Source organism: Galeopterus variegatus, unplaced genomic scaffold (assembly GCF_000696425.1).
Source record: "Galeopterus variegatus unplaced genomic scaffold, G_variegatus-3.0.2 Scaffold131, whole genome shotgun sequence".
Classification (NCBI taxonomy): Eukaryota; Metazoa; Chordata; class Mammalia; order Dermoptera; family Cynocephalidae; genus Galeopterus; species Galeopterus variegatus.
The window spans coordinates 72,335-99,480 of record NW_007726242.1 but is presented as its reverse complement, the minus strand read 5'-3'; the positions used below and the strand labels follow the sequence as shown (position 1 = coordinate 99,480).

At 39.9% G+C, this 27,146-nt stretch overlaps 1 protein-coding gene across 1 annotated transcript in view; it reads left to right on the top strand.

The window, feature by feature from the left end:
* RGS7BP (regulator of G-protein signaling 7 binding protein) overlaps nucleotides 1–27,146 on the top strand; it is a 122,239-nt gene that overhangs the window by 90,568 nt on the left and 4,525 nt on the right. The window contains exons 4-5 of the mRNA XM_008588644.1: nucleotides 16,388–16,535; nucleotides 19,799–19,869. Coding sequence (XP_008586866.1) covers nucleotides 16,388–16,535; nucleotides 19,799–19,869 — 219 coding nt within the window. The remainder of the gene's footprint in view (nucleotides 1–16,387; nucleotides 16,536–19,798; nucleotides 19,870–27,146) is intronic.

The window sequence follows — 27,146 nt, the reverse complement described above, 5'->3', positions numbered from 1 at the left end:
ATTGTCTTCAATGTCAGTCTCTGTTCTGCTTCTTTCCTTGCCATTGCTTTTAAAAATAATTAAATAAACCCCTGTACTCTGTTCTAGTGCCTGACCTTCTATGTACAGCTCTTAAAAATAAAATACTTGATAGCATCTTCGATTTCTTCCCCATGAAGGATTAAGTCACCACCTGGATTTCTACCTTATTCTTCTAAAATCATTATTACGGTGTAATCCTTAGTAAATCTCCTTCAAAATTATCCAGGATACTGGATAAACATGCAGACTCCTGGATTCTGTCCAAAAACCCACTGATTCAAATCTCTGGGGGCACTCTGGTGATTCTGAAACACAATGAGGATGGAGAACTGCTGCTTTATCTTTTGAAACTAAAAGTTAAATCACACTCCATCCCCGCCCCCATATGAATAAGAATATAAACTTCCAAGCCCTTACCAGGCCATTCTCCTTTGCCAGTCTACTCCCCTAAGTGCGTGCTTTTAATGTTGTTTTATACTTTCTTTTTTTTCTCCCATACTGATGAAAAGCAGATACAAAAGTGGCAGGTGCCTCTGAAGAGTGTGAAATGTGTGATGGCTCGTACAGCGTATTTTCTCTGTGACCCTTGAAATAGTCAGTGGTTCTCATAGTGTAGACCCTGAACTAGCAGCATTAGCATCTGAAAACTTGTTAAAAATGCAGATTCTTGATCCCCATCTATGGGTTGAATGTGTTCCCCCAAAAGTTTATGTGTCGGAAAGTTGATCCCCAACAGTAACAGTGTTAAGAGGGTAGGAAATCCAATTATGGTATTTGAAAGGTGAGACCTTTAAGAGGTGATTGGATCGAGAGGACTCTGCCCTCCTGAACGGATCGATCGATTCATGGAGTAATGAATTAATGTTGTGATGGGTAACCATGGGCATAGACTGGTGGCTTTATACAGAGAGCACATGAAAGTGCTCTTGCCATTCTCACCATGCGATACCCCACGTTGCCACAGTACTCCTCGCAAAGCCTTGACCAAAAAGAAGGCCTTCGCCAGATGTTCTCCCTGAACCCTGGACTTCCTGGCCTCCAAAACAGAAAGAAATAAACCTCTTTTCTTTATACATTACCTAATCTTAGGTATTCTGTTATGAGCAGCAGAAAATGGACTAATATACCACGCCAGACCTACGGAATCAGAAATTTTTCTCAAGTTACTTCTTTCGCTACTGGAAAAAATTAAAAGAATAATTCATTGGGACAGTTCTTCAACTGAATATATTTGTAACCTTCTGATCACCATCTTTTGTTAGCAAACCATATTTCTTTACTGTTTTTGCAAGTATCTATGTACCATACACTGCTGGCAAGCCTCTGTGCTTCCAGAATGCACATACAAGAACTAGCTGTCCTATGGATTTTTACCTTTGTCCCAGTCGGTAGAGTTCAGGCAGTGAGGAGGAGGAAACTTCTTTATTGATGAAAAATTCTCAATTAATACAGGATCAAAGAAAATAGCAATATGTAGGTTTAAAAAAGAAAAACTATATTGAAGATGGAGATAAGTCCTAGCAGTAGGCACCAAGGAAATTGTCATTAAACCAGAGAAAATAAAGCACTAGAAAACATATGCAGGAAAATATACTACACAAATTTCCTGGACATTTCTGGAATGCCAAATAAAATATTAGCTCTTGAGGAAGAGATAGTTCCATTTAAAAAATCATTTTAATTTTTCTGTGCTATATTAACATGATACATCCTTTCTACTTCTCCATTAATTTCTTCCTTATGCCTAAGGGATTAACTCTATATTATCATTTTGGGCTCCCGCCTTGTTTGTACTATGTGCTAATTCATATTCCCACCATCGGGATAACATAGAAAATGACAGCTGGTGTCAGTAGGTTTTGTTCTTTCTTTGGTATCGCTGGAAACTGTAGAGTAACCTGTCTGTGCCCAGAAGCCTCCAGCTAATACACAGTAAGTAAACAAGCATCTTCTGTTAACTCTCTGAGAGGCCCTGGTTGAAAAGAATCGTTTCCAGTGACCACGAACTGCTAAATATGAGTTGAGGAAGAAGTAGGTCCACAAGCTACACAAGATATTAAACTTTAAGAGAAGAATTGGGCAAATTTCAGAGGTAACATGTGTCTTGCCCTTGAAGCTTGGAGTTCGAGGAGTCAGCGAGCCTGAGAACCTGTACTACTGCATTGGAATGAAAGGCAAAGGAATGCCTCATCTCCACTCAAACAAGAAAAGGGGAAGGGCTGGGGAGGAAGACTCTGCTGACGTGACTCACACAGCAGTGAGCCAAGATGTGTGATTCAGGAAAAATATGTATAGACTCTAAATGAGCAATGGAGTAGGAACTGATGTGTAGGTGAGTCCACATTTCAGGCAAGATGGTAGAGGTGGTAGGGGAAAGTATGAATCAAGAAATCAGTCCTTTCCCCCAGCATTTTGAGAGAGAGAGAGAGAGAGGTCATGTATTGATTTATAATACATACACACATACATACATACATATAATATAAAATATAAATAGGTATTTATGTAATTTACATATTATAAAAATATAAACATATTAATATAAAATAAATATGTGTTTACATAATTTATATATTATGTAAAATATAATATATATACTTATATAATTTATATATATGTCATAGCTTAGCAAAATGGACCATTTTCCCACTAGAAAGAAGTCTGTCTACTGAGATTTAAGATACCAGACCAGTTTTACAAGATAATATACTGTTTATCCAAACAATGGCACCTCTGGTGTGACCTCAGTCTAGGAAAAGAGCCTGTCTAGATGACTGCACTAAATCCCTTCCTTTGAGAAATCAAATAGTCCCCAGAGGTTTAAGGGAATAATAACTCCCATTCTAATCTGTAACCCTTGAAATATCTCTGGCTTAGAATCTCTATCCAGTTTCTTTCTTTTAATGCTATAATAAAAATTGTTGTTTTAGTAACCTTTAGGCAAGCTAATTTCTTTTTCCTCTGTGTTAGTGCTGAAAGTAGGCCATTCCCCTCGTCCTTAGCATTTGTTTTCCATCAAGGAAAGTAACGGGATTGTGATTGAGTCACTAAATTTGGCTCTAGATGAGAGTCTCTAGTCAATTTTTCATTGGGATTAGACAGAATTGAAACCAAATTGTTTCACAGTTCCCTGTACATTTAATTTATTTTTATATCTATCCACCTTCCTGGCTGCCTCCAGAAGTCCAAATAGTATTACAAATCTCACTTAGTTTTAGGATTGTATTGAGTACTCATGACATGAGTTTACTATTTGAAGAGAAAGGGCACACAAGGTCACTGCAGGGGTTAAGAGTACGGTTTCTTTCTGAGAAAAATGGGCCTAAAATAATTTTAAAACTCCAGCAGTGAGCTTAAACTTAGTAATAAAAATTGTCCTTCTCTCCCAATTAAGCAAATTATAAGTATCCTTAGTCCTTAATATCTTCAGAGGATCTTCATGCTAGTTCCATGCACCATGCTTCTGAATTTTTGCTGTCTCATACGTCTGATTGATATACTCTGCTTGAAATCTTTTATACTTTGCACGATCATGCTATTGCCAGAGAAATTAAGAAAAACATGACTAAAATTGTTTTCTTTTTCATGGCCATTAAAAATAAAGTAAATTACAGTGATGTGAGATAAAAATCACATTTAATAAAGGTTATTGGGTTCCATCAAGTAGAGAGTGGTTCTGAAAAACTGATTTAAGAAGATGACAGATGGAAATAATTTTAATCATTTTGTGGTTTCATATTCTGACACTTTAACTTGTAGATTGGAGCATTACTTGACAAAGTCTAACTTCTGTGTTTATAGTGAAAAATAGTTTCTCTGACTTCTTCACAGTTAGGTAGGAAATCTTTCCCCATTCCTGAGTCCATGTATCAAACTGACTGTTAATGCCTGTTTCCTGCCACCAGATAAAATGAGATTGCAGGTTTCATTCACTTTGTTGGCAGAAACTGGAGACGGTTTTCTAAAGGAATTGGCTGGAGCTGCCATTTTGATGATGGCTTTCCTCTCTCTCACTCGCTTTCCCTCATTCAGTCAGCTGTGGTGATATTCCCATTCTGAAAGGGACGGGGATGACAGAACCCTCCAGTTCAGCTCCCCTTCACACGTGAACTTGCTCTTTTCATCTTGGTTCTCATCTCACCCTACTCTGTAGTGGTCCTTTCTGACTCTGCTTGCCTCTCTGCCATAGCTTACAGCAAAGTTGTCCCCAGATTCTTTGAGTGTATGCCATCCTCCCTTCTTCCCCCTAAGATAAGATGCATTCTTCCCCTGAAATGTACCACCCTGATAAATTGAGAGAGAAAAATATGCAGAAGAGATGTAATCGGAAAAGAGATAGAGAGATGTTAAAAGTTGAAAAATCTTAATTCAAAATCTGCTGGGAGCTGAGAGCTCAAGATGCTCTAATGGGAAGTTAATGAACCACCATCCAGCAAAATACAGATGAACGCAAGACAAAGAACATAATATGATCAGTAAAAACTCCAGTGAATTCCACATCATGTTAAGAAACGTGAAGGAAATGACCCAGACCGATAAAAGAAACAAGCAACCTAAAGACATAAATAGAATATAGCCACAAATAAGGACCTTATTTTCCAAAGTAATGAGGCAATTGATACTAAAATAGAAGAGTGGGTTCAAAGAACTGAAGCAGAATAAATCTTAAAATAGACTTACGTTTCAGATTCTGGGTGGAAACATGCACCCATTCCTTGAGCAAATGTTTATTGAGCACGTATCATATGTAAGGCACGGTTCTAGGTGCTGAGAGATTCAGTGATCAAGGCCAAAGAGGTCCCTGTCCTCATGGAGCATATGTTATAGTGCAAAGAAATAGTAAAAGAGAGGGGAGGTGATGGGAGTACAGAGAGAGAGAAGGAGGAGGAGGTAAAGGAGGAAGAGGAAGGAGGAGAGGGACAGAGAGAGGGAGGGACAGAGGGAAGGAGAAAAACAGAAATAATCAAATCTTCTAAAATTCCCAGATACTAACAAGTGCAAGGCAAATAATTGAAACAGAATGAACGATGTAATAGAAAATAACTGGGTAGCTACTTTAGATAGGATGGCCAAAGTCCTCTGAAGAGATAATGTTTCATCTGAGACTTGAATGACAAGAAGGAAACAACCTCATGAACACTGGTAGCTGGTGCAAAGGACCCAAAACCAGAACAAAGTTGTAGTGTTTGAAGAGGATAAACATAACCACCTTCTGTAATCCAAGGGTAATCAAAAACCATCTATTACTCTATCTCCATGTCTTCATATAACAGGGAGTAGGACACCGTGTCACCTTGATAAACATAACCACCTTCTGTAATCCAAGGGTAATCAAAAACCATCTATTACTCTATCTCCGTGTCTTCATATAACAGGGAGTAGGACACCGTGTCACCTTTAGTCAAAGCAGATAGCTGAGGAATAGGAGAATAGCAATGATAATAGTTTCTACTTATAATTTCCCCTCGACTTGCCAGGTGCTTTAAACATGTCTCATTTTATCCTCAAGTATGTTTCCCCCATTTTACAGATGAAGACCCTGAGGCATAATGAGGTAAGTTGCCCTAAGTCACATAGCACACTGGTCCTGCTGCAGCCTGTTGTTCCCCTACACTAGACCGTTCCCACTAAGCTACACTGTGGAAGATGCAGGAGAACATATCAAATGGAGTGAAGGATAGTAACACGGTTGGGTGAATTATATCCACAGATTTGGCTTATTTAATGATTAGTGAGCATGTTTAATGGGTAAAATCCATTATGAATTTAGTTTCTTACCAAAATAACACTAAGTTCGGAGACTTACTTTTAAAATTGGAGGGAATGTTAACTCTATACACCATTTAATGATTTACAAAATATTTCACAATGGGTGAAGAAGTTTAATTCTGACTAAGAAATCATTATGTGTAATGAAAATAAATACAATGAGGCATTCATGTAACTCGAAGGGAGCATAATTTAGCTATGACGCCCATTATGGAAAAGCTGGAGTTAATCACACAGTAAATCCATCTTGTACATTGTTTGGCTCTACTTTCAGGGGTGGAAATGGATCAGTCAAGTCCTCCTACGGACCACCTTCAAATGTATCTCCCATTGTCTGCTTTTCCGTGTTCCAAGGGGACCCTGTGCCTCTGCCTTCTCATACAGCTACATGGTGCCACCATGGAGGTGCCACCATAATGCCACCATGGAGGCCGCTACTCTGGGGGCAGTGATAGGATGACAGTGCCATAGGGGACATAGAGGAGGATGTAGGACAGTGGGGGAAAGGATATCATTCTGCATCTCTTCTGAATTGGAAAATGTTTATTTCCCAGTGCCTGGGCGAGAATGGAGCTCTGTATGGTACAATTATTATTTTCTGCCATGTGTTTTATAACACTAAGAGTATCTTCTTACTATAGTGTAGAAAGGCCTTTGAAACTACTGTTTAATATGGGTAAACAACTAACTGAATTAATATAACTTATTTCTTTTTAAGTTATACGCTTTTTAGACACACAGGAGAGTAAAAGTGGATTACTTAACAAACAGCTGACACTTCCCCAGTCCTTTTCGCAGTGCATGGAGTTAAAATGCTCCTACCAGTTATGAAAATGCGTGAGAGCAAGTATAGCTATTTTGGATAAGCATCTGACATAAGCCATGCTCATTCTGTTGTTCACATTTAGCCAGTAGGAAAACTGTCCTGAAAGCACGCTGTGTGCATAGTATCATAGCAAGTAATGTGTTCAGAGCACAAAGGATGTAGGAAATTTGCACCCGCCATCAAGGAAATGATAGGGCAGTGACATAGTATTAGCTCAGGGAAGATTGGTTTGTTTTGTTTCGATTCCTGGAGAAATTTACTCAAAAGGATAAAATTGACTTTACTGGACACTAGAGGTCAAACTAAGGACCTCCAAAGAGATACTGTCCATGGCAGTGCCTCCCATTGTCACTGGTGGGCAGGCAGGAAAGTGAGAAGGAATGGAAGGAGAAAAGAAAAAAGAAACAGAGGAAAACACAAAGAAAGAGCATGGGAGAAGTAAGAGATATGAAGGAAAGAGGTTTCTAGAGTGGGTGTGATAAAGGACGCCAGCCCAGTCCTTTGGTGCCAGGGCCCAGGACTTCTGAGGCTGAGGGGACCCTAAGAGATATGAAGGAAAGAGGTTTCTAGAGTGGGTGTGATAAAGGACGCCAGCCCAGTCCTCTGGTGCCAGGGCCCAGGACTTCTGAGGCTGAGGGGACCCCACAGTCAGATGTGTTTTTGTTCCTCCTGAACAACTGACCATTTCTCACGAATATAAGTATAATCAGCCTTCCAATCTGGTATGTGCTTCATGGGTGGTTTCCCTTAACTTTTCCTCAAACATGCCTATTATACTATCCATAAACAGGCTAAAAATACATTAAAATCCCCAAGGAGCTGAAGGCAAAAAGCTTCTCAAGACCTTAAGGAAAATAGCCAAGTTTTTGATGTCCTAGTTCTAAACAGTGATGCAGCCAGTTTGCTATGATTTCAAGGTGCTTTAAGAGCTCTCTTTCTCCCTTACTCCCACCCCCTCCCCAAGCAAATATTTGTTCACTGAGGCCTGAAATTGATTTTTCAGGGGACAGAGTTTTTCATCTCATAATAAGAAATGGTTTTAAATGCATACTCATGCTCCTGAGCAAAGCAAAATATTGACTTGAAGTCACCATTTGGAAGCCATTTGGAAGTTGACCCTTTTCTTAAGAGCACGACAGAAGCCCACCTGATGTTAGAGAACAAGTGCCTCATTCTGAGAACAACTGGTCAAAAAAGGAGAAGCGATTAAGAACTCAAACTGGCACTGTTTAGGTTTGTGGAGGGCTCTTCTGCTGACTCTTTAATGTGGCTCAGAAGAACAGCTATGATCTGACCCTGATAACCTCTCCAGCCTCATATCTCACCCATAACGCCCACCTCACCTGCCCCCCCACCTCCAACCCATGCCTTGCCCTGCCACGCTCAAGGCATCATGAACTACTTTGAGAACTCAACTTGCAAGTTCTTTCCAGTTTTTCTTCCTGCTTAGGATATATGACCCATCCTACCTATCCGTTCCACCTAGCCCATACTTACACTTTCTTTGGGTCATAACTTAGATATGACTTCTTGCAGGAAGCTTTTCCTGACCCTCCAAGGCTGAGCCAATGCTTACTCAATGTGTCCCCCAAGCATCTCCATGTCACGGATGATAGCACATGTTATAGTGAGGGGTAGTTGTCCAGTTTCTTGTCTGTTGTCCTCTCTAGACTTGAGTGTGTTCACCATTGTATTCCCGGCATCTAGCATGGTTCCTGGAGCAGAGTAAAGTTTCAGTTAATGATTATTGACTAAATGAATGTGTTGCTTTCATTCTGCATCTGTTGTCAAAAGAGAGAGAACATAATTAGAGGAAAAGCTTATCCAAAGATAAATGGACTGAATTCGTGTATATTTCCCTTCCTACTGGAAATCCATTGAAATAATAGAAGAACATATAATGAAAGAAATAAATCCATATTAGTTCTTATATTTATCAGGGTCGGGTAAATGCTCTATGAGACCACACCACATCTTAATGACAAAAAAAAATAAGAGTTCATTATTCACCATGCCATATAGTACAATGTGAGAGGTGGGGTGGAGTGGGCAGATCGAATTGCTCTTTTCATTCTCTGTATCCATGGGAAGTTGAAACGGGGGTAGAAAGCATGGGGGATCCTATAGGAGGATTTTTTAGGGGGCAGTCTGGAACAGGTGTACATTACTCCTGCACAGAGTCCATGGCCCCTTCTAATTGTAGGAGGGAAAAAAAAGGTTGGCAAACACAGAACAGTCTCCCACAACTTCGAAAAACAAGGAAGGATGATTTCGACAAACCAGAAATTTTGAAGAGTTTCTCAATGCTAGAAAGCAACTGGGATTGGATTGGTGAAAATAAATGAACAGAGGAAACCATAGCAGATAAGAAACTCAAGAAGAAACAGGAGAAATTCAAGCAGGAGAAAATTTCTGCAAAAATGAGATCAATTGCAGAGATACTTCACATTCAGAGTCAACAAACACAAATCACAAGAAATATTTCTGGAACTGTTGTCAAGGAAATTAATGTTTGAAATTGCATTTGGGGAAAACTGGGCTGCCCCACACTGAGCAGCAGGGACCATCAGTGCTTGCCCTGGGAGGATGCATGGTGTGAGTGTCAGGACTAAGCAGCAAAGCAGAATAGAGTGTGAAATAACTCCCAGCCTCTACAAGGACATCACAGAAGAAAAAGAAAGTGAGCACATGACTACATTGCTTTTTTCCCAGGCTAAATTGCTCAGTATATCTCGCTGCAGTAGGAGTTCTAAACAGGAAACTCAGCATAGGCACAGGGCTCAAAAAACAGCCAGGATGCCCAGATAACTTATCATTGGAGATGGGAAACCCTTGTACCCAGAATAAAAACTTTAGACACACATTGTCCAGCCACACTGCATGCCCCTTCTCCACAATCACCAAGAGGATACTGTTATTAAAATGATAGTTAGAGATCCTCAACAATGAATCAGACATCCTCAGACATCCAGGAATGACCAGATTTTTAAGGAAAACCAACACTGTGAAAGTTTGATGCCAAATGCAACAAATAACTAGTACTTGAAGAACAAATTTTAAAGTGGGGAAAATCTAAAATACATGTAATCAATATAAGTAAAGAAATCTATGAGTCTGTCATGCCCATAAAATAATAATTGCCTGCAACAAAAACGAAGCAGCCAGATTTGTTGGAAATAAAAGTGTTATCAATCAAATAAAAACTCAATAGATGGGTTAATTAGTGTTGGGAGACAATTCTGCATTGGTCTCTTACATTCAGCACATCTTGCAGAGGGAGGAAGTAATTGCCATTTATTTTACACTATCTTTTCAAGGATGTTTATTTAGCAAATGCCTTGAAAAATGGAAGCAGTGTCTCCATCCAGAGCAAGCAAACAAAATGTTTCCCTCTGGAGCAAAGGGCAGGCACACCTATAAAAGACTCTCAAGATTCCTCTTCTGTCACACAGCCCACTGCATCACAGGTATCATCTGGCCCTTTTGTATCTCCCTTTGTAAATTAGAATCAAGAGACCAGCACAAATGCTCTGGCTAATGCTATTCTGTGAGTAACAAACTATCTTTGTCTCTGACCCAGGAATCTCATGTCTTCTTCTAGTATCCATGAAATTATAGCAGGCTAACTTGCAAGTAAGGTTAAATCTCAGACTATTCACCCTTCTTAGCAATTATCATGATGGGAATACTGAAAGGCTAAAATGAAACTGAAAGATCAAGTCAAGGTATTCTCCCAAAATCCAGCCAAAAAGATAAATATGGAATATAGAGTATAATTAAGAAATGTGAAAGATAGATTCAGCAACTGCAATATGAAATAGCAATTCTGAAAGAACAGAAATAATTAAGAGAAGTAGATAATCAAGAAAAATGGAAAAACTTTTCCCAAACCTAAAGAAATAAACAATTAAATAGATCATACTATCTCAATGAATCACCTTATAGATTACTTAATAATTACAATGTGAAAAGGGTGTATCTACAATGGCAAAAGCTGGCACCTTAACAAACCTTAACCAAGCAATTAATAATACTTAACTGACACATGTGCTTTCTGATGTGATGTCACAATATCATTTCTTTATTATTCTTGCCAAAATTTTTACTCTAAATCTAGACATGTGGAAACAATCAAACAAATTCAAGTAGAAAGACATTCTGTGAAACAACTGGCCTGAATTCTTCATTCAAAAAAAGATCCATGATACGAAAGAAAAAAAAGGATGCTGTTCTAGATCAAAGGAGAATAAAAAAGATATGACAAATAAATGCAGTGACTAGTTCTTAACTGGATCCCTTGATTAAAAAAAAAAGCTGTAAAGTACATTATTGGAACAATTGGGAAAATTTGAATAGAGACTATATATTAAATAATAGTATTGTGTCAAATTGTGTTGAATCATATTTAATGAAAGTAAAGAAAAATTTTGGTATGATAATTATTTTGAGGTTACATGAGAAAAACATTCTTGTTCCTTAGGAGGTATATATTGAAGTATTTAGAATAAAGTGTAATTAATATCTGCAACTTACTCATTAGTGGTTTGTCAAAAAAATTATATATACATAATTTGTACATAATTGAATATATACAATATATTATATATATTTTTCAAAATAAAAAAGCATAGAAAATCAAGTACAAATGCCAATCAAATGCCGAGAACAATTAATATAAAAAGGGCCCATACTTAGACATATTTGGAAACCATTTCAGATCTCAAAAGTTAAAAGATAATATCCTAAGAATTTTTCAGAGAGCCATAAACAGGCTACATATAGAGCATCTCTATATAGAGATAGAAGATGAGAGAACAATGTCATCCAAGTTTGTAGTGGAACTTAGTTTGAACCTAGATTTCTATACCCGGCCAATTAGAATGTAAGTGTGAGCACAAATAGAGAAAGACAGGAGAGAGAGGGGAGGAAATGTATTTTCAGTCAATGACTAAAAAAGACTAAGAAAGCCTAATAAAATAACAGAGAAATGTTGCATTCCACAGATCTCCTCTAAAATAATTAATCAAAGATATGCTCTGAAAAATGAAAACTGAATCTAAGAAAGAAGCTATGAAACCCAAGAAACAGTGGTATACAAAGAAATCAGGAGTCATAAATAAACAGCATTAGGAATATGAAACGGTTACAAGAGAAAACTATGTTCAACTTTATACTATTTAAAATGTATTTAGTGGATGGTTTTCTAGGACAAACAAATTACCAAAATTATCTCAAGATGAGCAAAAATTACAAATAAACCATTAAACCTAGACAATCCCAGAAAGGTAATCAGTAATTCAACCCTTATTAAAGATCTAAGTCCAGGTGATAGTAATTTATAGTTTCACTTGCAGTGGATTTAAAAATTTCTGAGAAAAAGCAGTGAAGGAAACCTTTCATGGAATTGCCACAGAATAAACCAACAAATAAATATGAAATAGAATACTGTGTCCAGAAACAGACCCACATTTATATGTGTCTAATATTAATATATTAGAAAGAGCAGTAAAGTCAATAGAAAAGTTGATAAATTGTGTTGGGGCAACTGGCTCTTCATTTGAGCTAAAAATTTAGATCCTTATATCACACCCTATGCAAAAATAAATTACAGATGAATTAAAGAGTTGAATATTTCAAATCTGTGTAAGCATTAAAAGAAAATACAGGCAAGACATAAAGCCAAAAGGTATAAAAGAAAAGATGAACACCTTTGACTATAGAAATATTGACTTATGACAAAATATATTATAAACAAAATTAAAAGGCATATAACTAAGAGATATAAGCAGTTTATACAACAGACAAATGGTCACTATTAATTATATAAAGAATATCCCTACAAATCAATAAGAAAGACAACACCATTGTTTAAATGGGCAAATGATGTGAATAGGAAATGTAAAGAGGAAACACAAGTAGCCAATTAACATATGAAAATAAATTTAATCTCAGTAGTAATAAAGGAAATGGAAAATAAAAGTGCAGTCAGATTTTATTATCCCCCATTAGATTAACAAAAATTAAATATTGGTAATATGAAATGCTGGCAAGAGTGCGAGGAAACGGATCCTCTGGTTTACTGTTGTGGAGTGAAGTGTAAATAGCTTTTTCAGAGACCAATTTGGCAATATATATTAAAATATAAAATGTGGACATACACACCTTGTCCCAGTATTCTGCCTCAAAGGATCTGTCCTTTAAAAATATTGACATATTATGGAAAAATGGAGCAATTACAATCTAAATTCCTTACTATGGAATACTAACCAGCCATTAGAAAGCATGCCATAAATCAAAATGCACTAACATGAAAATATGTCTAAGCCATACAAAATAGCAAAGCAAGTTATATAACAACACACATAGTATGATTCCTTTTTTTATTTTTAGTGCTATATCTCTGTTGACATCCTACTGTGTGGGCCTTAAAGAGTTTACATACATAGTTTGGAGATGGGAGATGAGGGTGGAACTGGGGAAGGAAAGCAATGAACTAGTAAGCAAATACATAAGCAAGACAATTTCTGATAGTGATAAATTCTATGAAGGCAATAAACAGGTAATGTGTTTGCATCCAGCCCAGCCACAACTGAGCCATCGCCAGAAGCCCCCTGGGCTCCCCTGCTGGAATGAGGGGGTTGACACAGGCCTCGACCATGCCCCCTTCTCCCTCCTCCCTTTTCCTCCCAACCTATCCCCCTTCCCTCCCTCTCCCCCAACTACTCCTCAACAACATCTTAGAATGTAAAAATAATAATAATAATAAATAAATAAATTTTTAAAATAAAAATAAATAAATAAACAGGTAATATGGTGGCAAAGGATGCCTAGCATAAAGTCAGTGCCTTCAATAAATGAGAGCAATTACAATCCACTTGCAGAGTCCACTTGACACCATATACGTTCTGGAATTGAAAACAGCTTAAATTCATATTGATCTTTTCTTTTAAAGATGTTTCAGCCAGAGAAAGTACAATATCAAAATTCTGTAGAGATTTTGTGAGCTGACAGAAAGCCCTAAACTATAGATCCAAAATCCAAGGTTTTCATTCTGGTTCAGCCACATTAGCAGAATTAGATCTAGAAGTCACTGAAAATGAAGGAAAGGAGAATATCACCTGCCATTAACAAGCTCATAGGAGTGTTTAAAAAATGTTTTTGAAGAGATATTTTACTTTGAAAAAGTTATGGAATGGTATTTGTCTTATATAAGTAGTAAAATAATCACAGGCAGTTAGTGCAATCAAAGGTGGTGTCGACTGGATTCTATTTATGCCTTTGCAGGTAAAAGGTGCACATATTAGGGAGGCCAAGAGGAGACTCCGAGGAGGGACATCACACTTCCTTGTGTCCTCCCCTGTCCCCATTGGAATGAAAGCTTCAGGCTCTGTAGTCCTGACCACAGGACAGGGGATACTTTGGTCCTAAAGTCAGGCAAAGCTCATAAACCAGAGAATTCTGTCAATGTAACTCTTCTTCCCCTCCTTTGCTGCCCAAACCATACTCCATTCGCCAAGGCATTTCAAACCCACAGGAGTGTAACAGGCCACCTATGTTTTCAGCTGGCCCTACCCTTCAGGGTTGTGAAAAGCAGAGGGCTATTGTTTGATGCCCCCCTTTTGCCCCTCTTCCAGATTTCCAACTCACATCCTAAGGCTGACCCTGCCCAGAGGTGGGTGGCAAATGAAATGACTACCTTTGCTGCACTCTACTGGGAGGAGAAATGCAAATGCTTTTAAGAGGTCAATGCCCTCCAACTGTGAAATGATAATATGCTAAATTATGTGCTTAATTAATTTCTACCTGACAGCATACCATAAAATTGGAAAAACAATTCCTCAGGCAAGTTCCATCACCCACGATCAATGTGCATAAAGTACACAGGAAAAGATCAAAATTTTTCATCAGTAAACTTGTGTTTGTGCTTCAGCTGAAAGTTCAGAGGTCCATTTCTGCTATAGCTTGATGAAAGGTGTACAGTTCCATTTAATTACTTGTCTCTTTCTCCTTGTGTTCCTACCATAATGGGTTAGAAACTGCAGGGATGAGACTTTCGCTAGTTCCCGCCAGATGAGGAATTCAAGGAAAAGCTTCCTGTTAGATTTTACCATGAACAGCCATCCCCTTCACAAGTTTGTTTGTTTTACGTTTTATTTGTTTTTGTTTTTTTTTAATGTAAAACAATCACATCAGGATTAGGGAAACTGAACTATGAGGTGAGATGGTGTAACTGCTCTCTCATGAATACTCAATGATATGGGTGGGCTATAACAATTCCTTAACAATTCTAGAGCTGTATCTACATAATAAAAACAAAACTGGATGAAAGAGTAAAAGACATGATATAGCTATCCTTTTTTCAGAATACATAAAGTTATACAACAGCTTTGTAATGATTTGTATAATCTAGAGCTGTATCTACATAATAAAAACAAAACTGGATGAAAGAGTAAAAGACATGATATAGTTATCCTTTTTTCAGAATACATAAAGTTATACAACAGCTTTGTAATGATTTGTATAATTTTTTTTTTATTGTCTATCTCCAGCACTTTAAGCTCCATGAAAGAGACATTGTGTCTTTCTATTCTAGAGCTGTATCTACATAATAAAAACAAAACTGGATGAAAGAGTAAAAGACATGATATAGTTATCCTTTTTTCAGAATACATAAAGTTATACAACAGCTTTGTAATGATTTGTATAATTTTTTTTTATTGTCTATCTCCAGCACTTTAAGCTCCATGAAAGAGACATTGTGTCTTTCTTCCAACTATATTATCTCTAGCATCAAGCCCAGTGCTTGGTACTTAGCTGACACTCAAGAAATATTTGTAAGTGAATGAGAGAATGAGTGAGTGAATGAACGAATAACAAAGCCAGGTTTAAAACCCAGTTCTCAACCCTGTAGGCCATTTCCATGGTACCAGGATAAACCTCTGTGGATGTACAGATTTTCAAGGCAGAATAAAAGACATAACAGACTATATCTAGGCCACAGATTATAACTTCCCACTTAATTTTATATACATTTATGGATGATCCAATTTAGAGATTTTTTTTCCAGAAAGCAGTGATTTATTCACTTGAAATCAGTCATGGTAAATACAAGTGTTAGTGGATTGGAAGTGCATTGCTGTGGATGCTGTACAGGACCACTCGCTTTAATTGGTGGTACTTTATGGTCCCAGCAGAGTAAAGCTGGATTATAAGGTCAAGCTGTCTCCTCACAGAAGGATGTGCTAGAGGTTGAAGAGCCAAGCAATTCTAAGGCAGATCCACAATCTCTGCTGCAGGTCGAGAGAGCCAGGGTCCAGAATCAGAGAGAACAGCAGGAGCTCCCATTCTTCCTGCTGGGTGTCACCTGCTCCTGGCCCTTTACCTGGCCCTGCATCTGAAGATCAAAAAACAGCACCATTTTATAGGCTAAATACCTCCTCCCAAGAGAACTTGATCATCAACTCACTAAGAATGGGCTACAAAGCACCAATGCTCCATCAGACAGGGGCCTTAATTTTATCTTGATATTTAGGTTGTATTGACCTCAAGCTATTCTTCCCAAAATGCTGTGAAAACGTGCTACGAACACACACATGCATGCACACATATGTCTATACACATATATAATTATTTTATTACTAAGAAAGTTATTAGTGTTGATGGAGCATATGACTTGAAGCATAGCTAGCCTTTGCAATGACATCCTGGATACAGAACTTGCATTTATGATTTCTTATCCCTTTCTCTTTATCAACACCCCCTCTCCCTTAGGAAAGGAACCTGGTGGAGGAACCAAGAATTTGGATTGCAAAATTGAGGAGTGTGCTGAAACACCTGCCCTCGAGGACTCCTTGTCATCCCCTGTAGATAGTCAGCAACATTCCTGGCAGGTTTCCACAGACATTGAGAACACTGAAAGGTAAGTGGGAAGTTACCCTGCATAGACGGCCGATCCTCCTCCAGTTAATGCTCTTAGGGGCACAGAGAGTTGAGGTTTTCTCTTTCAGTTTCAGAAAGAGATCTCTTTGGTCTGCCAGAGAAATATAGTGCTGGCAGGGGACCTTGGAAACTGCCTAATATGTAGATAAGAAAGCTGAGATGAGAGAAAGTAGTCCAATTCCTACAGGGGATGGTAGCAGGACCTATAGCAGGCCCAGGCTCCCAGGCCTCTGCCTGTCCCCCTCTGACACATGCATCTCCATGGAAACTGAAAACAAGGCTTCCTTGGAAGGGAGAAAGTGGGATCTACATACTATCACAGTTCACCCACTAGGCTGGTTCCCAAATTTTCCATTTGTTTAAGGGAGAAGAATCCAAAATCATACAAAGATGCCTCCAGCAAATTCTCAGATTTCAGGTATATGGAATGAAGTGCTTAGCTGCCAGTCGGGAGCTGAGCATTCATTCTACCCCATTCACAAAGGGCTTTTTGCAGAGCCCCTTCTTTTATTCTCCCAGAATGTAGTTGATGGCCCCTTAGTGGTCAAAGCGAGTTAATGCACTGTCCTAACTTCAGCAGCTCACTTCTAGAGAGGAAGTTTCTTTCCTAGGAAGAAGCAATTTTACAGTGATTCTATTTCATTTAGGGAAAAGGAGCAATGATAATGTAATAATAAGTGCTGTGTCACATCTAGATGCTAAAAATGCCATTCTGTAAGGCAGAAAGATGAGTCCTTTATTTATTGGGCTTCACACTATCTGTGCCCTTTGCCACTAATGTCCCCAGAGCTGGCACAAAGCAGATGAATGAATACCGGGCAATTCCAGTGAGTGTTCTGTGTGTATGGGGTTGAGTCATTGGCAAGATAAAGAACATTTTATTTTCTTATTTTTAGAAATGTAACACACAATGGCATTTATAGCCATTGTGGTTCTACTTTCAGATTGTAATATAATTCTAAAGCTAATTACCAAATTTCTGTGTTTATAGAAAATGGGAGCATGTGGTAATTATGTGCTATTAATAAAACTTGGATTTTGTATAAGCTTGGAAATTCAACAATTCAAACAATAAAGCTGTTTGGCACAGTTTGATAGAACTATAGACAAATGAAGAGGGAGTGATTTATCTTAATTTATAAAATAGAAAATTATTTTCTCTGTTCCCAGGGAAAAAATATCTGCCGGAATGCCATAGTCAGGGCATAAACCGTCAGTAAAGCCATTTTCCTTTTCAGACACCTTGCACAGCAGCTATATCCAAGGCTTGTAAGCTTGTAAGCAAGCAAGCTATGGATGGTAATAAGAATAGGACAGTGCAGCCCACAGTGTTGGCAGGGTTTCATTTCAGCCTGAAAGGCCAGATTCTGATCAAAGGAGATGGGAAAGACCGAGGAAGGTAGGCACAGAAGACCTGGTCCGGGACGTGGCTTCCTCAGATTTCTGTGGCTCTCTGCCCTGACAGATCAGTGGATCTCAAACTCAGCTGCACATTTAAGTCACCAGGAGGGCTTTTTAAAAACATTGATACTTGGTTTCCACCCAAAGCCAAATGAATCAGGCTCTCTTGGGGGTGGGACCTGGGCATAAGGTGATTCTCCTGTGCAGTGGCCAAAATTGAGAATTGGCACTTTACGGGGACACTGCCCCAACTACATGTGTTGCATTCCTAGCCATTCCCCCCTTCCCGGCCCCCATCTGCCCTTGAGATCTTACGTGAAAACAGAATGTGCCCGGTGCTTCTGGAAGGAAGGGCCTGCTTCTTTCTCCTGCCCTCCCCCCAACTTAGCAGCATGCAGTGCCCACAGACACCCACACACCTCACACCCATGGGAAAGGACTCAGAATGTTTTTGCAGGTGTGTTTCTACAGATCTGCAAGGCTGCTTTCCCCTCCTTTGCCAATCAGCTCTTCCTGAGTCCTGAGTTCCTTTTCATGTATTAGTCAGTACTTGAGGAGGAGGACAGTGGTCCTCCAACTGTGCCCAACAGAACAGTGGTGTTCGGGAAGTGGACTGAGGGGTTTCATACCTAAAATTAGATGATGACTCTCTTTACTCAAATGCCAGAAGAAAAGTAAGTTACTGGAAGAATTTTCTCTGTGCCCAACAGAACAGTGGTGTTCGGGAAGTGGACTGAGGGGTTTCATACCTAAAATTAGAAGATGACTCTCTTTACTCAAATGCCAGAAGAAAAGTAAGTTACTGGAAGAATTTTCTCACTTTAGGATTATCTTCCCCCAAAAAACTTTCTTCAACGTGTGGTACCCACTAGTCCTTGCCTATTCTAATGTTAACTAAAAGACATGTCTGGTTTTTGCACCAAATTATATTTTTGGCTATTTTAAATGAAATCTACCTGTAGGCTGTGGGGTTTCAGAAGCACTGACTGCAGTGCACAGCCACCTAGACGTGTGCGGGAACCACTGTCCTAAGGGTTTGAAAAGGCCAGCTCTCCCCCTACCCTACCCTAGAACTCCCTGGGATGGCTTCCTGCTGTCCAGTTCTGGGGTTTTATGATCACACGCACTCTGAAATGAGTGCGGATTTTGGGTGTGTGCGTGCCGTGGGCTGAAGAGCCAGGAAGATTGAAAGGACAGGCCAGTGGCTAGAGGAAAGCCCAGCTGTCTCCAGGTGGTTCTCTCTCTCTCTCTCTCTCTCTTTCTCTCTCTCTCTCTCTCTCATCCATTTAAAGAGCTCTTCTCCAGAAGTTTTAGAATTTGTTAGACTCTGCCATCATTCCAAGTCAGTGTAATAAGTGTTGGTCCTCATGAATGCTTAACACCTGTGTTACACTGAATTCCAATCATGGTAATGAGAGACTTTTAAAAACAAAAAAACAACAGCAAGTGAACCTATCCAACCACCACGGCCATCTGACCATAAAGCCTTGATAGCAACATCACCCAGCCTCAGCTTTGCCCAGGGTCAAAGTCCCGTCCTCATTACCAAAGGCTTTTCTCTGATCTCAGCCAGGTCCAATTGGAGGCAGAGATGAGGGCTCCTGCAGGACAATGCCCCACGGAAATGTTTGGCAGAGTAGTTCTCATTCCTTCCAGAGCAACTAAGCTCAGACTTTTTTTCTTATAAAAGCAAAATAAATTCAATATTTGCCTACTGGAAAGTAGAGCTAGTACAGTTAGGCAAAGACTCTCGTCCTTCAGTTGTCTCATAGAACAGACTGTTTGAGAATTTCATTTTGAAAATTTATAGCTGATTATTCTCTCTTTTTATCAATTTTACAGAGACATGCGAGAAATGAAAAATCTTTTAAGCAAACTCAGGGAAACTATGCCTTTACCATTGAAAAATCAAGGTGAGTCTTATCATTTCCCTTTGAGGCAGAGAATGTCTTTAATATGACAACCTTGGGACTTGTTTCTTGAGAAATAAAAGCAAGCATTTTACACAAAAAATAGAAGACATTGAGCATACATTTGTCTTTCCTCGAGAAGTCCTGGTGAGATGGGACTCTCGTAGGTGAACCGTTTTGCTCTGTGGTTGGGTGGGGGAGGGTGCCAGTACACTCTGACCTCAAAACAGACTCCTCCTCCACCAGCCCTGTCACACACGTGGAAAGAACTACACTGGTGTGGCAAACACAAAATGACTCAAAACTTGGCCCTTGCCTTCAAGAAATTTACAGCCTAGTGGAGGAAAACTTAAGAGAACTTCTAAAGAAAGATCCCTGCCATCTACATATTTAATTATCTAAAAAAAAATAGTAATAGTAACAATTATTTTGAGAACTTGCAGTGTGCCACTGTCCTAAATACTTTACATATATTGACTGTATTAACTTATTTAATTCTATTTAGTCCTCCCCTTATCCTCAGGGGATATGTTCCAAGACCCTCAGTGGATGCCTGGAACCGAGGATCCTATATATATTATGTTTTTTCTTGTACATACATACCTATGATAAAGTTTTATTTATAAATTAGACACCATAAGAGATAAGCACCAACAATAACAAAATGGAGCGATTATAATGATATACTTTAATAAAAGTTATGTGAATGTGGTCTCTCTCTCAAAATGTCTTCTTGTTCTGTGCTCACCTATTGTTAGACTGGGGTCGACCTCAGGTAACTGAAGCTGCAGGTAAGGGGGGACTATTGTAATAATAACTTTGAGGGAAGCGCTATTAGTGTTTCCTAATCTATAGGAAACCGAGGCACAGAGAGGTTAACTAACTTGGCCAAGGTCACACAGACTGTAAATAGAAACACTGTGTGAACTATGGGATGTGAACTCAGGTAGTCCATCTCCAAAGCTATCCTATGGAAGTATAAACCATAACACAGGAATGGAAGGGAGACACTCACTGGCATACAGGAAGGGCCTCTGTCTGCTTTTGTTAACCACTGCATCCCCAGTGGCCAGAGCCTGGGGCATAGCAGAATAACACTTGCCATGAACAATAAATGTTTGTGAAATCTGCACCCATCTTTGCAGCCTCAGGGACTGAAGATGTACACAAAGGACCAACAATTAAGCATAGATGGCTAGAGCAGCCGTGGTTGAAGCACTGGCTTCAGAGAGTGGTACATAAAGGGTGGGGAAAGGCTTTTTAGAGGCAAGAAAGAAACTCCTCATCTCTACTGAGCAAAGCCTGGGCGGGAGGGAGGACAGTTTGCTGCTTGCCTGGGAGCGAGGAGGAGGAGGAGGACTTGGCAGTGGAGCTGCAGTGCCTCTTGGCTCAGGGAGCAGCTTGGCAGAAGGTGGAGAGGTGGAAGTGAGAACACCAGACGAAGAGGCTGAGGAGTAGCATGGCCAGAGCTGTGCAGGAGCCGGGGTCAGAATATAACAGGTGGGTGGTGCAGCCCGTCAGGTAACTCAAAGCTCCCCTTAAAGGGTCTGCTTCACCAAGGCCAACTGGCTTGAGCCATGGATATAGTGTCTTGTAGTATTTCAAGAAAGTGGACAACATGTTGTAGTGCTGAGAGATTGCTCTGGGCACAACATGGAAGATTGTTGCCAGACACAAGCATGGTGTTTGGGACCAAGGGCTTTGGATTAAGGCTAGCCTTGGGTTCAAATGCTGGCCCTGCCACTTACAGCATTGCACCCTGAAGCACGTTGTTTAACTTCTGGGAATTTCAATGTTCTCATCCCTGAAAAGGGGGTAATAGCACCACCTACTTCAGAGCACTGTTGTGAGGACTGCATGAAGCAATGTGTCATATGCCTCCTACCAACCTTACAGAGAGCAAACACTTGACACATGCTTTATTGTCATTATTATCATTGTTACTGTAATTATTATTATTTACCAACTGGTCCACCAAACTTTGCTCAGGAGAACCCCAAGTCACCATCAAATAGAACAATCCCTGCTACCACTCACTCTGTGGCCAACTATGTGTCTTGTCCATGAGAGGCTGGGTGTGAGCCTGCAGGTCAGAGCACTGGCCCCTGGGACTGAAGATTTGAAGCTTGTGTCTGAAGATATCCTTAGTGTCTTAATAGATTTGGCAAGTCTCCCATATCAACAGCACACAGGCCTCTTGCTGTACCTGACATTCGGCTGTGCAGGAGGATGAAGTGCCCAGAGACCCCGGTCTGAATTTCATGGAAGCCATGTAACCTGTCTTTTAAATCAAACCATCCTAAACATTCCTTCCACATTTAATGATAATTTATCCAGCAGTTTCTGAACTGTGCATTAATGGAAAATCAGAAATTTTATTTTATATATTCAGGTCATTTTTATAATCATAAAATGTATGCTATCAATATTTTGTATAACTTTGTATTACTTTTATAAACAGAAAAAAATAATTAGAATTTTAAATGCATTTTAAAAATATAATAATAATAATTAAAGGTTGATACTAATAAATGATTAACCAGGACTTGAACCCTAGATCCCCTGGAAAATGAAAAGGAAAAAGCAAGGAGATGGAAGGACTTATTCTGAAAGAAATGGTGTAGTAGGATTTTAATAATAAAATAATTGAGGTGAAAGATTGTGGGGAATTCGGGTTTCTTTGTCACAGGGAGAAGTGGGAACGCTTAGCATGTGAAGATACATTTCTGTTCTGTGTATGTTTAACATGCACTCACAGCATGCTGTCACTGGCAGCTGACCACTGTGGAGGGGGATGTGACCCTGTGCTGGAAGCTCCAGAGAGGGCCTGAGGGCAGGAGAGCAGGTCTCTAGGGGTCCCTCTGGGAACATTTTTTGACAGATGCGTAAGGCACCATTTTAATAAATAAGTCATCCAGATTTCTCTCTCTAACTACAAATACTGAGATAGACCATAGAGGATTCCCCATGACCTTCCAGGAATTCTTTTCAGGCGATTTGTTTTTTATACATGTCTAGGATAATATCTGCAGGAAATGGTGTGGGGTGAAATGTGGAAAAAAATTATTCTAGTTTTTTTCTCTAGGACCTTATTGTCAAAACATCATTCTAACTGGATGAAAACCATTATAGAAAGCCATCTGTTTTCTTTCTGGCTTCTTATTTCCTTTTTCTTTTTATTCCATTTACATGTGTGTTTGAAACAGAGAAAAAAGGGAAAAGATACCACTCCTGGTCCCTGTTTTAACTACTTCAAACCCTGACCATATGAAAATCCTGGAGCTCAGATTCCCCTATATCCCAGGCTCCATCTCAGTCCTCAACTCAGAATCTGTTCCCTGTTTATTTCAGCATTTAAACATTTAATCATATCTTCCCCTACAATCAAAACTTAACAGTTTACTTTAACTCATTTTCAGTGGAAAAGAAAGGATGGTGGCCAAGGGCAGGAATTTGAATGGTTAGTGATTATGCCTGCATTTTAGACAGGACCCTTCTTCTCTGTCCTTCCAGTTTAAGGCTGGAGACAAAGAAGTGTGCAGAAGAGCAAGTCACACTGGTTCTGCTGAGGTTCACACGGGCTCCGGACAACGTCCAGGTCTCCCGCTCTCAGCCCGCTGTTCCTTCCATAGCTTCAGTGCCCCTCTTGTCCTGCATTCTGGGTCACTGGCAGTGCTGTAGGGAGCTTCATTAATTATGATAGTCTTGCTGTGTCAAATGGATTACAAATGGAACCACCTGTGGAGAGCCTGCGAGGCTACTGACAAAGGCTAAAAGGAGATTGGAAAATGAAGGACAAGCATTTTCTAAATGCACGCTGTTACCAGACAAAATAAATCGGCAGAAATAAATAAAGCCTGAAAGGCAGTTTCACCTTTTCCAAAATTCTGACTGAATAAGTGCTGTGGGATGTGATGGTATATTCACTCTTGCATAGGACTCAGTTGTTGATACCATGCATTAGAATCAGTCTGGGAGTAGTTCAGTCAGGAATTGAATGTGTTCTAGAGTGGTCCCCCTCCTGTGGACAGTCCTACTCCAGATTAAATTGGGCCTAGGAACAGTTCTCCCACACTCATACTCCCTGATGCACTCCAATCTGGATCCCCATATCCAGAACTGGCCTGGCCTTGTCAGGCAGAACACAGGGCAGTTATGCCACTCTCTAGCCTGGAGATGACCTTCTAGGTCCTTTCCCCAGGGCCTCATTTAAAGACTATCTGTGCTTCTGGCTGGTGTCTGAAGGTTATTCTGGGCAGTTTTACCAGTAGTCCCATATCCTTTGCAATCTCTGCAACCTTTTATCCAGGATTCAGCATGACATATGTAATCTCTGTCTTTCTCCTCCAACCTAATCCACACATCAGTTTCTTAATGCATTCCTCCAATTATGCTGAGCGCCTACTCACAAATGTTAAATGTCTACTCACTATCTACTGAAAGGAAAACAGACTTTTCACTTCAGCATCATCCAATATGTAATGAATGGTCACCTATGATGTGCCAAGTTCTGTGCTAGGTGCAGGGGCTGTCTCTCCCTGATGGTGGCTGTCCCTCTCAACAGGGAAGAATCAGATGAGAATCACCTGGGTAACTTTTCAATTTGACACATACCCCCCACCCCTGCAGAGATTGTGGTGGAGCCTTCAGGGTAGCACATGTGAATTCTGCAAAAAAATATCGCATGTACACACACACACACACACACACACACATACACAACTATTGGAAAGACACAAAAATTAGTGTTTACAATATAATAATGTTATAATAATTAGACACATGTTGCTACGAGGGCATATTGGATTCTCACCTCACACAGACTTGAGTTGAAAATGGGAGATTATTAGGGATTGCTTTTTGGAAAGTATCTGAGCTGAGATTTTTAAAGATGAGTAGGAATTAGCCAAAAAAAGAGATTGAAAAGACAGTCTCAGTAGAAGATTCTGTATGTGTGAAGGCATATGGGGAGATGAAAGAGTGGCATTTTGATAAACTGCAAGTGCTTCAGTAGCTGAGGAAGCTGTTAGACGAGAGGCTTAAGAGAGATGCGAGACAGGTGGGTGCACTATTTCATTAAGGCTTCTCATAAGTCATGTTAAGAGGTTTGGACTTTATCCTGGAGCCACTAAAAGGATTTAATTCAGAGGCAGGTGCAGTAATCCAAGCAAGAAATGCTTACAATCAGACCTACAGCCAGAGGATTGGACAGGAGGATATGGCCCATCGGATGTGGTACACGAGGGAGAGGCAGGACCAATGCTGAAACCCAGGGTCAGGCTTGGCAAATGGAGTAGATGACGGTGTGGGTCAGAAAGGACAGAGAAGATCAGTCGGGGTAGAGAATGACTGAAGTTCTGCACATGGGGGAACCTTCAAGAGCAATGCTCAGTGGTTAATAGTGCTGAGGTGAAGTGTGGTCCGGGAGGACTGGAACACGGATTTGAGCATTATCAATCAGCATCATGGTAATGGGAGCCCTACAAGTGGATGAAACTGACCAAGGCGAGTGTGCATGGAGAAGGGCTCTGGAATACCAAAATTTAAGGTTTGAAGGGAATGAAGAGCAGCTTACAAAGGGGACTGAGAAGAAAACCAGAAGAGTATTAATGAAATAAATCAAAGAAGGTTGCAAGGAAGGAATGGCTAATAATGCAGGGTGGTTAAGCTAGATAAGAACTAAAAATGTCTGCAGGATTTAGCAACAAGGTTGTCCCCAGTGGTGTTGGCAAAAGCAGTTTACTTGGAATTTGGGGGGTGGAAGCCTGGCTAAGAAGGGTTGGGGTGTGAGTGGGGGATGAACAGCTGGAACAGCATGGGTAAATTTATTAAGACTTTCATAAAAAGTTGCTTACAGAGTGGTGGGAAGACAGGATTGGATGCAGATAATGTGCGAAGGCTGTAGTAATTGTTTACAGAAGGGATGAGAATATCTTCTAAATGGAAGTAATCTCCCCACCGTCCACCCCCGCCCCCAGGGAATTCTCATAGCACTGTATTTGGATCTCTCTTATGGCATTTCTAATAATGACTCACAGCAACTCAAGGAAAGATCCTTAAGGCCAAGGACCACCTTTCCATTAGGACCCATCTTGGTGTTATCCTCAGTACCGGACATAGAGCCTGGCATTTATCAGACATTTAGTTAATTGAGTGGTTCTCAAAGTGTGGTCTCAGGACCAACATCATCAGCATATCTGGGAACTTGTAAGAAATGCTAATTCTCTGGCCTCACCCCAGACCTACTGATTCAGAAAGTCTGGAAATTGGGTCAGCAATTTGTGCTTTAACAAGCCCTCAGATGATGCTGCTGCAGCTATTGTTTGAGAACCACTGGGTTAACTGAACGTCTATCTCGCTTTCTCTTTTTTCTTTTTCTCCTGGAACAGAAATTTACAGCTGCAGTTCCATTACAAGCATTTCTCTGAGAACACAGCTTCAAACTCATTTTATTGTTTGAAAAAAACTTCTCATTTTCAATTCCCTTTTCTTTCTCAACATATCTTCTCTGCAAGAAATCTTTTATTAGAAAAATAAATTTGACCGGTTCCCGCTCACTGGCTGAGCGAGGTGTGGGAGCAACACCAAGGGTTGTGATCCCGTTGCCAGTCCCGGTCCGGTACGGGCACGACACTGAGGGTTGCGATCCGTTGCCAGACACGAAAAAAGACAAAAAGGAAAAAAAAAGAAAAAGAAAAAGAAATTTGAGCAATAGAGAAATGGTATCGTTGTGTCTAAGGCGATTCCAGCATCCCTGGCTTTCATAGCATCCAAGACTGAAAACAGTGAATGAGATTTGAACCGAACTGCTGGCTGATTTTCCTACTCTCCCTTTTCTTTCACATTCTCCTATGCTTTCCTTCCTCTTCTTCCCTTTCCCACTTTTTTTTTTTTTTTTTTGTCCTTTTTGTGACCGGCTGCACCGCGCTCAGCCAGTGAGTGCTGTGACCGCACCTGTCATCCCTATATAGGATCCGAACCCGCAGTGGGAGCGCCACTGCGCTCCCAGCGCCACACTCTCCCAAGTGCGCCACGGGCTCGGCCCCCTTTCCCACTTTTAATTTTACACATTTAAAGCTGTCCTGGGTTATAGTTTTCTGTAATTGTGCACTTTTCAGAAAAGATGCTGTTTTACTTAATAAGCCACATCAAAACTTTTGCAATAAAAGTCAAAGATTTCCCAACATGTTAAGTGGATTAGCTTAGAAAATTTAGAATTACTGGGAAATGTTCTATTTTTCTCTGATTTTTTTAGCAGCTCTTCACTTCAGAGACAGGAT